Source organism: Fusarium mangiferae (assembly GCF_900044065.1).
Source record: "Fusarium mangiferae strain MRC7560 genome assembly, contig: FMAN_scaffold016, whole genome shotgun sequence".
Classification (NCBI taxonomy): domain Eukaryota; kingdom Fungi; phylum Ascomycota; class Sordariomycetes; order Hypocreales; family Nectriaceae; genus Fusarium; species Fusarium mangiferae.
In genome coordinates, this window is record NW_024573936.1 from 561,996 (window position 1) to 574,240 (window position 12,245).

The following is a 12,245-nucleotide window of genomic DNA, read 5'->3' on the forward strand; positions in this document are numbered from 1 at the left end:
GTCGTTGATATAACGTCCAACCGCCCCGCGCCACTACACAACGGTCCCCTGCTTCCCGGTTTTGGCGGAGCATTTCGCTGCACGTCACCAGCTGTCAGATCGCACGTCTCCACTCTCCCGTCTGATCTGCTGCTGGGATACTGCCGCCTCCCAGATCACTCGGCCCCTCATCGCCCGGGATCCTGGGTATATAAACACGCCTTCCTACCAGGCCAGACCTCTTTTCTTTTCTCTTCTCTCATGCCAAACATCCAGTGGCTCTCGGGGATCAAGAAGCCCGGGGGCTGGACTCATCCTGTCTCATGGCAGCTGGTGAGGACGCCGTTCGAAGCGGCCTGGACTAATTTTTTGATTCCGCCCTATGGGCAACCACCTTTTTTTCATTGGGTTCACGGCTTTATGCGGTGGCTTGAAGAAGAAAACTTTCTTTGAATGTGACTGTTGTATGCTGTGATGTTGTGATGTTGTTTGACTTTGTAGTTTGACTCGGTGGCATGTTCTGATATACGCGTAGAGGGGAACATTGCGTGCGTAGTATGAGTGTACGATACGACGGAGGTGAGCATAGCGTTCGTGAGATGTGTGTGAGGTATCGCGAGATGTTGTTTTGGTGGTTGGACTCGACGTCTTGCGCAGTTGCTCGAGTGACGGCGACACGCCTCCAGATATCATGTCACTCGTGAATATCTTGACATCGATTACAGATTGCTTCGCCACATTATCCAAGCATTTGCATCGCTGTTCCTCGTGAATGCTTTCGTGGTTTCCCTGGTGACTTGGCTGCATCTTGACTCGCCAGTGAGCATCGTAGTAAAACAACACGCAGGGAGGATTCAGGACGGAATGAGACGTATTTCTTAGATTAAGGATGATATTACGGATACGACACGCTCTTCAATGACTTCACCGCCTCTGTTCATCTTGTGTTTTGCGCTTGGTGGCTCGCTCGCATCGTGGTCCGCCTGTGGCATCGTAGCAAAACCACCGCAGAGATAGCGCAGGACCAGATACAAGATATTTACTACGTAGACAATGATCTTATCGATTTTGCACGCTACATGAGGACTAAGGCATCTTGTTTCATCTTCTGTTGTGCTTGGGAATCGTGTTGAGGCAATCACTCGGATGCGAGATCGTTGCAGCTCGACAGTCACATCGGTGCCAAACCACCATACAGCGGATACAAGCTTGGATACGAAGGATACATCATATTGAGGACTATCTCAGGGATATTGCATGCTATTTGAGACTGAAATCGTCTTGCTTCATCCAGTGTTGGGCCTGGGAATCGTATCGAAGGATGCACTCGAGTGCAGGATCGTCGTAGCTCGTCCGTGATATCGAAAAACACAATATATTCGCAGTCAAATCGTCTCGCCATGTTGTAAATGCCCTCTTTACACATTCTTCGCACTTCGAGGCCATCTATGCCGGAGGTTCTGTACCGCCATCTCTCGCACTGGCCCGTCAGAGGGCGCCCGCCTTCGCGCTCCTGCTCCTCCCACTACCTTAAGGCAACACTCCCACTTCTTCCCCTCCTGCTCTTTTCTACCTCCCACACAACCACCGCACAGCAATTTCGCCTTGTTCATTTTCGTGTTCCGCCCGCGTTCTTTCTACTGCTGCAAGCATTTGAACATTTGTTCTGGTATGTCCTTTTCATGTTCTTCTTCTTCTTCCCCTGAACATACTGAACAGTAAGAAACTGACCTCGCCGTTGCTGCTCAGCTCTTCCACGCTTTCCCCTCTTCATTTCTGCACTTCAAGCACTGCTTCTTCGTCTACCGCAAGACGCTCTTCAAGTTTTCGTTGATTCCAAGATCTGTTCATCATGGCCGTTGTCATTGACATTCCCCTTCCCGGCGGCGCTGGTATCCGCCTTAGCATGCCGGACTGGCTGGTCGTCCTCATCTTCATCATGGTCTTCCGTGTCTGGGGATGGCCCATGGTCGTCCGTCACTGGCCCCTTGCGTTCACTTGGCCGTGGCACGAGGACGATTTTGCCTTCTAAGCACCATATTCACCAATACCCAAGTCGGTATCTCGAGTACGATCTCTACGAGCCATTTTTGAAATGTTTACGGTAAGTCACCTCGGAGCTTAGAGTGTGTCGTCTCAGGTCTTCGTCATTTACTGACCCTCTCCAGAATCTGAATCACAGGACATTGTCACCTGTAACCAAAAAAAAAGGATGTTATATCATGATCATCATCGGCGGCGGATTTATGGAACCGGACTGGTGAATTATTAGGCTCTAGTAATGAATCGAATCTCGTTCTAAATCTTTTGATGTGTTCGTGATCGTGTTCTGCCCAAGTCTATCCATCTGCCACTCGACAATATTTCCATCTTCCCGCTATTCCAAGTCTTCTAGTTGACAACCGCTGATTTTTATCTTGCTCTAGATTCTACCAGTTCCTCCAAAAGCTCCGAAGCTCGTTCCGCGCCGCCAAGTTCATTGAGTTCATCTCCCAGATGCCCCGCCCTCTCCACGAACCCTGGATCGTCCAGTATCGTCCTCGCTGCCATTCGAACCTGTTCTGTTGAAGGGTTGTCCGTCTTCAGATCGATGCCCGCTCTTGCCCAACTGACCCGAGCTGCTGTGTCCTTCTTATCTTCTGTTTGCCCAGCGCAGATCAGTGGCACTTTATGCGACAGCGCCTGCGTTATGCTTCCGTAACCGCCATTGGTGATGAGGAGGCAGAGCTGAGGGAGGAAGAGATGGTACGGTATCCATCTGATGAAGCGCACGTTCGGCGGCTCCCCTATCCTTGATGTGATCTCTTCTACATGTGGCGAAGCTACTACGAGAAGCAGATCTGGATCATCAGAGAGCGCCTCGATCGCAGGTATGATCAAGGATGTTGGGTCCATGGCTAGGGTGCCTTGAGTAATGCCAACAACACGAGGGTGCGCAACTATTTCATCCCACTCAGGGGGTAGCTGGGCGAGACTGGTCGGTACTTGGGTAACTACTGGTCCGACGAACTTGGTATGCTCCCGCTGTTGCGACGGCTTCGGCAGCAAGTTGAACTCCAGCGTCGGAGACGAAGCCTGAATGTGAAGATAGGGGCTGTAAGTGAAAGATTCGATCGGCTCCCCGAACTGTAGGTTCTTCAAGCCCAATTCCCCCCTCTGGGCATTTATGATCGGCCTCAAAAGCAACGGTAGAAGAATCCACTGGCTAATAAGATGAAGAACATGATTCCAGATCAGTTCAATCCACGACGTCGCCGGACCCTCCCCCGAAACAGCCTGCGGTGCTCCCCAACTCGACATGTACATTGGAATCACCCCCAGCGTCGCATAAGCCGGAATTTCGCCAAGTTCACACAAAGCCCTCGCTCCATATGGCATCACATCGACGAGCAGGACATCTGCTTTAAAGTCCCTCAACACCCGGCGGTAATCCGTCACCTGCGCCAGAAGCCTGATCTGAAGCCGCGAGTACTCCTTGTCGAGAATACCAGTTTCATTGGCGGCGATAAGGGGCTCGTCAATGATGGCTATGGCACTTGTTGGGACGAAAGCTGCCCCTACGGCGAGGACGCGGGCTTCGTTGGAGGCGCTGGTGAGCCATGTTACTTGGTGACCACGACGGATGAGGGACTGGGCTACGGCTTGCATTGGGTAGGCATGGCCGGCTGGGAAGTGAGAGTGGAGGAGGATCTTCATGGCGGGTTTGTGAGGGCGATGATGTGGTGAGTGTGAGGTGAGGTGAGGTGTTCTTTATGTGAGGTTGCATGGATGATCTAAGTGGGCTGCATATAAAATCTGCACACTACTGTATACGAGCAGATCGGGGGCTTGGCAGCGATGGAGGAAGATGAGGGCAATGGTAGAGGTTGAATATTCCACTTATACTGCCTTCAGCCATGTTGTCCATGCATCACAAGCAAAGTGAGAGCGAGGTGTTATGGCTAAGGTCAAGCTTATGTCTCATCGGCTGGTGTCGATCCCTGTGTCCGAGTTCTAACGTCGACCGCTTCCATGTGAGGGGTCAATCAATAAATTGCAGACGAGTTCCATTCACCCGATTCCAATAGTTCGAGGGGTCCTCCTCTATCTCAGCAGCACTGGACATGAAACAATTTCATCGGTCCGTTCTACTTTTGCAATTTTACCAGTTGTGTCTGTAATCGTGTGCGACATTGCTCAGACGCAGATGCGAGGTTCGAGGTTCCGAGTGGAAGAGGGCTACCCTGTACCATTTGTGAATTATCGTATTAAATCAGGCACAGCCCTTGGATGACATTCTGTAACGTAGATTATGAATTCCTGTTCATTTTATTGTATATATCTCAAAGCGGGTACTATTTTGACCGTTGGGGTGTCAAAGGTCACTCTTGTTCAGGATCCTGGCCCAAGGACTAGAGGTTGTGCAGTTGAACATTTGCTGAGATGCGATTTTATGCTCAGCATCACAGACCAACTTCGACAACAATCAACGTCAACAATGAAAGTCACCGAAATCTCTACGCTATGTCTCATTTGAGTTCCAGACTGTTACGATTTACGCCTTGTTCTTTTGTTCATCATCGAAGTACCAGTTGCACTATCGCCCTCACTCAGCTGCTCATGTTTTCCAGTATCCAACTTCGCGAATGCTGCGCACGGTCTCGTATCTTCACTGCAATGAAGTGTTCTTATGAGAGTACGAAGGCCTTGTGATAATATTCAAGCCAGAATTCCAAGAGTTACGGGGGACTGGTACGAAGCCTGGCACCTTGGTCACTGATTTGTTCTGAGTATCAAGGTGCGAAGTTCACGGACACCCGAAGACCTCGCGAGCTTCTTTGACTGACATTTGGATAGATACCAAGCCACCGCTATCAGGAAACACTTCAGTCGCGACGGCGGTCTCTCCCCCTGAACTACAGAAGAGGCCAAGAGATGGCAATGACCAGAGGTCATGAGCCCACACGCGCAGAAAATCCACTCACGGCCAACACTACCGAATATCACTACAAGCAGCGGACCTGGGATGGAAGCTTTGTCGTTATTGTATGCCATTCCATAGTGCCGATGCGTTGGTAGATAACCCGAACCTGCTCAAGGATCCTGCCGAAGGCGATCCGGTCCTAAACCTGGGTCTCAGAGAGTGTGGCTTGGGATACCAGACCGCGAAGGTGGTGGGCAATAGTCTCTTGCCGAGCTCTTTGGTGGGAGGAACCGACAGGAAACACAATACTGAAAGGTATCGCGTCGAGAACAGAGTCCCATTCATAGTTCTTACCATCAGAAAAAGTGCCATGTTATGGCGCTGCCACTGATCTGAAAGCGACCCAAGACTTTTCAACATCCTCGCAGCCCAATGCCGAACAACACATCTTCTTGACAAGCGGCCCGTCCCGGTTGAGATATGTCGTACAAGATCCCCCACAATCGTCCTGCAGTCAGAAGAGCGCCGCCTTTTTCAACGGCACACAAGGAGCTCTCTATGGTCGAATTCAGTGAGGCGCTCCAACACCAGGTTCTGAGTGTCTTCCACAAGACGTGAACATCGACTGCTGACGATCAACCCTCCACTCAGGCGAAAGCCCAAAGCCTGAATACCAAGGAGCGCAGTGTCGAACAGCATACTGTCAAGTCAAACACGGTTCAACAAGAGTCAGTTCATGGTGAGCTTCATTTTACTGAGCACTTGGTACACAGCCAACACTTCCAGCGCCACCCCCTGACCGCAACTGCGTTCCTGAAGTGGTGGATTAGTGACGAACGCCCTTCATCAAGAAGGCCGCTAGCCTGTTCAGTATTCGCCAGTCTTCTTGCACATGGGCCGCCAACAGCTCACGAGCCGAATGCTATCGAAAACGAGTTCCAGAAAAAGCACACTGCACACAATCAACCTCAACCTCAAATCCAGATCGACGACCAAGTTCGAGTTCGAAACGAACCTGAGCGCCATAAGACTACCTGGGAGGGGATTTATCTTGTGCTGGTCCATAGACCTTTTGGGAGCTTCCTCAGTCTTCAACTAACATGTACACGACTGGATCTAAACTCTGGTTTAACACTACGGTCAGTAACTCAGTACAGGGGGCGGAAGTGTTCCAGCAGATATTGCGAATACAAATAGATCCGGACTAGCACCAAAACTACGGCGGAACGAGAATCGACCAAACTTCTTTGGGTACACAAAGTTGATGTATTTCAATGGTTACTAATGATCAGTCGAATATAGAATGAATCGCGAACGTTAGGCTGCGAAAGTATCGATAGCAAGAACCGATTGTGCAATCCCATACCTCGAGTCCCTAGAGCCCCTTTTCTCAACATGAAACGAAGGCGCTCTGGGCTCTCTCGCCGCTGGCTCGTATCGGAATAACATCGCGACTTTGCCAGTGCAAATGCCGGCCAGAGACAGCATATCTGTTTTCGACGGCGCCGTTACAATACCTACAGTCTCGGCTCAAGAATTGGATACTGCAGGCCCGGACGAGCCATGAATGAAGTGAGCAACCCCAGAAAGGTTGGGCAGTAGATACGCACATACCTTATAAACTCTGCCGGTGGTATCTCTTTACAAAGCTAATGGATCTTGACGCAGTTGAAGGCACCTCGGTCGTCAAGTCGTACTGCGCACCCGTTATGTCTACCAGGCGCTATAACCAGACATTTCTAGGCGTGTGTCGAAGCTTTAGGGGATCTCCTCTGTCCACACGGAGCCACTCTATTTCAGCAAGTTGATCTCGGTCAGCCATGTAAGAGGCGAGGCTAAGCTTCACACGAATGTCAACTGAGCAGTTCCGATGGGTGAGCAAGTCCCCCGGGCTTGTCTTGACCTTGTCTCGTTCTACGATTCTCAGCGATGGTTGGCATTCAGATACGAACAACGACCGCTTTATAATACAAGTTAAACAAATATGGGATCGAGTCTCTGAGGATGTCAAGGTCTCGGTGCACAACTTTAATCTTCAAGGCCAAGCTTGCCCTCGTCAATGTCGCCTTTTCTAGCCACAAGATTAAATCCGGTTTCGCAAGGGGAGCCCGGTTTAAACTGTTGATCTTCTTGCTTTGGTAAGTCCAGCTCCTTCATCACAATGTCATGAATGCTGATAGAAAGATAGCTGGAATCAAATCTACTGCCACGACCACCCTGTAACCCCTTTCCACCCGATATGACAGAGCAACTATTGTTTAGCGACTTGGGTTCAGTATGAGAGGACTTTGGCTCACACACCAGGTACGTTGTACAACAATTGATACTGAGGCTTTGCGGCAACGATCGGACGTAGACTACGGACTCTCAATGGCCAACACTCGAACATGACGGATTCTCACTCTGTCCGACCCGTTTTGAACAGCAAAACCTGTGTGAACAAAGGAAAGCTCAAATATCGATGTCAAGGTCTCGTCTTCTGAGCTAGTATCTTTGCCATCTTCTGTCAAACTGTAGTAGATGCTCCCCTACAGAACTCGGTAGCAATAATCTTCCACTTGTCTCAACACGGCTGGATCACTTTATATCCTGACATGGAAGTGGTACTGTTTCTGAGTTAACTTGTATCTCAACAGAGCCTTCAGACTGCCAGAGATACGAACGTCGAACAAAACCTTCACAAGCCAGAGTCAGGCCCCTCCCTTCCCGAAACCAATGAGTTCCAGCAAGTCAATCCGCGCTTACGAGCGAGAGATATAACAACTGCAACGCACAGTATGAATACATCAAGGAATGCCACCTGTGGCACGCTACTGCAGAATCAGCACCGAAGAACTGGCGCCAAAGCGTTGTCTTTCAACAGGCTAAGATGTAATCGACAAATAGCCTTGTGCCTTTTCAAGATCCAACAGGGCCGGCCACGGCTTACCTCACTCCAATAAGGCAACGAAGCGACAGGAGCGTCGACGGTCGATGGTGTCACTTCCAAAGTGACTTGTTCCTCGACTTGTAAGTCATCCATGGGGCCTATGCCCATGGCCCTCGTGTATCTGCGCTATAGGCAGGGCTCGACGAGGACAGTGCTGTACAAGAGCTGAGCGGCCTGGCGTCTGGTTGTCTCGTTTGGTCTTCAAGGTGCCTCTGGACAGCCGAGTGACAGTGATGAATGGTCAGAGAAGCCCGAGCTTTATATAGCCCTTCTTGGCTCACCTACCGACGAGCTTTCCAGAGCGTGGGAGTGACCTTCGACATCTTCCACGCCCAATCCGACCTCTTCAAGTGGCGACAAGTTATACACTTCAAGACTATCCTATTCTCCGCCATTGCAGACAGCAATTACTCATTACCTCACGCCCGACTCCAACAGAGCATGTCCCTCTTGATCGATGATATCATTTACATCATTTCAGTGCTTCTTGCGGTAAGGTTGAGCTGTATTCATCTTGCACCTTGTCAGCAGCCGATCAAGGCATGTGCCGTCTAGGGGCATTATATGCTTAATTCTTCTTCTGACCATCACTCTCCTCCTCAGCCTCATCCTTCTCATTTCCATCCTCCTGGAATCTCGTCTCCTGGGCTGCAACATTGTTAGCAAACGAATCACTCGAAACCATTCCAACTTACCACTCCACAACTCGGCGTAAACGCCATCACGATCGATCAACTCCCGATGAGTGCCCATCTCCGCTACTTGTCCCTCCTTGAGGACAATAATAAGATCCGAGTCAAAGATTGTTCGGAGACGATGAGCCACGAAAACACTTGTTCGGCCCTTTTCTCTAAGGATACTGTTGATGTTCATCATGAGAGCCTGCTCGGTGTGGGTATCCAGAGCACTTGTTGCCTCGTCGAAGAAGAGCAGAGGAGGATCCTTGAGGAGGAGTCGACTAACAGCAAGGCGCTGTTTCTCTCCGCCGGAGATCATGAGACCTCTCTCACCAACCTTGGTGTCGTAACCTTCGGGGAACGACTGGATGGTGTTATGGACATGAGCGCGCTTGGCGACGGCAACAACCTCGTCGTGGGTGGCGTTAATGGAGCCATAGCGGATGTTGTGTTCAACGGTGTCGTTGAACAAAGGGGTGTCCTGAGGAACAACACCAATCGATCGTCGGAGAGACTCGAGATTCACATCTCGAACATCTTGGTCGTCAATCAAGATTCGTCCACCCTGTACATCATAAGATCGGAATAGGAGACGCAAAAGAGTCGACTTTCCGCAACCGCTGGGGCCGACAACCGCGACCTTCTTTCCAGCGGGGATGGTCAACGACAAGTTTCGCAGAATCGGGCGGTTGGGATGGTAAGCAAAGTCGACATTCTCGAACTTGATCTCGCCACCCCTTGCAAGGACTAGGGGCTTCGCATCAGGCTTCTCCTTGATGTTGGCATTCACCTTTTGAAGGTTGAAGAGTGTCTCCATATCCAGGAGAGACTGTCGGAGCTCACGGTAGACGGACCCAAGGAAGTTGAGGGGTACGGAAAGTTGAAAGACAAGCTGGTTCACCATGACCAAGTCTCCAACAGTCAAGGTACCCTCAGCCACACCATTGGCGGCAAGGTACATCATACCTGTAAGTGCCGACGAGAAGATGATATTCTGTCCACTGTTCAGGAAAGCCAGAGATGTCGCAACCTTGATGGAGTTCTTCTCGTACTGCTGAAGAGCCTTGTCATACCGCGCAACCTCAAACTTCTCGTTGTTGAAGTACTTGACAGCCTCATAGTTGATGAGTGAGTCCACTGCCACAGTGGAAGCCTTGTTATCAGCAGCATTCGCCTGTCTTCGGAATTTTGTTCGCCAAGCTGTCGTCCAGATGGTGAAAGCTGTGTAGCTGACCATTGTCAAAACAGTGAGAGCAGCAAACTTTGCGCCATAGTTGTAGGTGAGAATTCCACACACCATGCTGATCTCAAGCGCGGTCGGCATGATATGAAAGACCATACTGGACAGAATGAAGCTGATTCCCTTTGTACCACGATCTAGGGCCCGTGTTAAACCACCAGTCTGTTTAGACAAATGAAACGTCAAGTCGAGACGCAGCAGATGGTCGAATACGTTACACGCTACCCTTCGGATAGCGTTCTGCGCAACAGACGCAAACACGGCGTTTCGTAATTCCTGGAATACCGTTGCGCCTATTCGAGATGCGCCGTATGCAAGGATCATAGCTCCAGCAACTGTCGTCGCAGTACCTCCCACAGCAGCAATATCGATGTTCATTGAATCAACAATACTTTTGAAATAAAACGGCACTTGCACATTTAGAACCTTTGCGCCAATCAACAAAGTCACAGCAAGGCCGACTCGCAGCTTCGTACCCCAGTCATCTTTGGGCCACAGGTACCGAGTCATCTCTTTCATGATAGCCCAATCAGCCTTACGCTGCTCAGTCGCAGATTTATCAACCGTCGCAAGAGGATCATTTTGTTTCGTCGGTTGTTTCTGCGCAGGAAACACGGCCGTGGGTTTCGTCGTCTTGGGTTTTGATTCTGTGGGTGCTCGTTCGCGACGCGGGGCACATGTCCAGAAGGTCTGCGTCAAACCAGGTCGCTGAGACACTGACGACAGTCGGTAAAGTGCCAGACTCCTCTGAGGACATGCCCTCGACGACCGTAGGAGTAATTGAGGTATCATAGTGACTATTCGGCTCAGATCGAGCTCATCATGGGATGTGTCTGGTGGTTTATGGCGGGGTGTAGCGGGATGGGATAGCGCGTCGATAAGAGGCACGAGACAACAAGGTACCGGAGCTGCCAGGGGCCTTGGCTGCGATCCGGTAGCTACTTTACCTTGGCCAAAGAGGTATTTGCTCTATTTATTAAAAGGGGGAGAGGGTTTCTTGTTATAAGCACTTGATGGAGCTCACATAAGAGTAAGTTGCCAGATTCAGACGGATGATGCAACCGATTGGGGCCTGAGGCAGCCGATCATCGGAGCGCCAACCCAATGATGACCAGGAATGGGAATGGGAATGGACTTGTAAGACAGAGAATTATGTGCAATACTTAGTAGACGCTTTTTGAATATTCAATTAAATCTAGTAGTCACTTTTTGGGTGCCATTGAGTTATTTCTCAGTATAAACGGCCAAGTACAAACGGTCAACGTTTGACTTATACTTCAGTATCCAAAATCTTGTGATAGATAAGAACATCGCGCAATATCCAGGACAAACGTCGCCAACATCCCCCAACTAGAACTACTCCGTCGCATATGTGCCCCTCAAACAAGCCCTGAATAGTTAGTGCCTATAACGAAGAGTCTTCGTGGATGTTCCTCTGAGAAAAAGTCTAGGTAAACGCTCTTTCCTGTCATGAACTCTGTCTCTACAAAGGCTGCTGAGCTACATCGGAAAGCTGAAACTCTTATCCCATAACTTCACCATGACAAAGGGCTTTTCTTCTCATCAAGTCTCAAACTCATGTCTTTTGAAAAGGTATTAAAAGGCTGTCGCCTCCCGCCAGACCACGCGATAACTCAATTGCAACTTTTGACCCAAGATCAAGGTGTCGAAAGGCTCGACAATACAGCCTGACCCCCGACCACACATCGGAGGAAATTAAGCATCCTATTCTCGAGTTATAGTATCAACACCGACGGCAAAAGATAATAATAGGCTAAAGCAGCAAAAGGAAAGGTCTCGGAGGGAGTCGAACCCTCGCTGGCGGAATCAGAATCCGCAGTCATAACCGTTAGACCACGAAACCAGATCTAATTGTTGGAGAACATTTTCCAGTACAACGGATTATCTCGCTGAGATTTGGAGTGATGACATATTGATACCCACCCAGTTGACCACGGATATGATAGACTGGCACATGAGGTAGTCTTACAAATATGTCAATTGATTGCTAGTATGCTGAATGGCGTTCTATCTGTGTATTCTTGTCTCTTTCTTTTGTGTCTGCCTACCTACATATATCTGTCCTGGATAATATACATCCAATGCTTCCGGCTTATGCGTGATGCAACAGTATGGATATGAGCTCAATCAACAGAACTGAGTTCGTGACAGAAGCGTTCAGAGGAAACCAAAGGCGCTAATAATAATTGAACTGGAATAAAGAACTCTGTTGTCAAACAAAGTTACTTTGAGTGTTTAATTTCCATTCAATCGAAAATTATGAAACTCCTTCTCAATAATATCACCGGAGCTGTGGTGCACCATCCACTGTAACACTCTGACTACAGTGCACAGCCCCTACAACTCACGGCTGAGCAACGCCAGTCAGCACGGGCGGGTCTGATCCATACAAGAGCTCTCAAGTTTGCATCTTCAGCAGCGAAACCACGTATCGCCTCAACTTCATCAAACCCTCTATTCTTGTTCACACATGCTGGAACACTTCAGTACTCACTG

General features: G+C 49.6%; 2 protein-coding genes and 1 non-coding gene across 3 annotated transcripts; all 3 read right to left on the reverse strand.

The window, feature by feature from the left end:
* Positions 1 to 2,391: 2,391 nt before the first annotated feature.
* On the reverse strand, positions 2,392 to 3,675 carry FMAN_10680 (uncharacterized protein; the record flags this gene model as incomplete). The annotated part of the gene is made up of 1 exon (XM_041823833.1): positions 2,392 to 3,675. The coding sequence occupies one exon, from the start codon at positions 3,673 to 3,675 to the stop codon at positions 2,392 to 2,394; it is 1,284 nt and encodes a 427-aa protein (XP_041689374.1).
* A 4,704-nt stretch (positions 3,676 to 8,379) lies between these two features.
* On the reverse strand, positions 8,380 to 10,520 carry FMAN_10679 (putative ATP-binding cassette transporter protein, mitochondrial; the record flags this gene model as incomplete). Its single annotated transcript, XM_041823835.1, has 2 exons — positions 8,380 to 8,459; positions 8,507 to 10,520. 2 exons carry the CDS (start codon positions 10,518 to 10,520, stop codon positions 8,380 to 8,382), a joined length of 2,094 nt encoding a protein of 697 aa, XP_041689375.1.
* A 1,000-nt stretch (positions 10,521 to 11,520) lies between these two features.
* Positions 11,521 to 11,592, reverse strand: tRNA. Its single transcript has one exon. It is a non-coding gene; the product is annotated as a tRNA-Gln (tRNA).
* Positions 11,593 to 12,245: the final 653 nt, after the last annotated feature.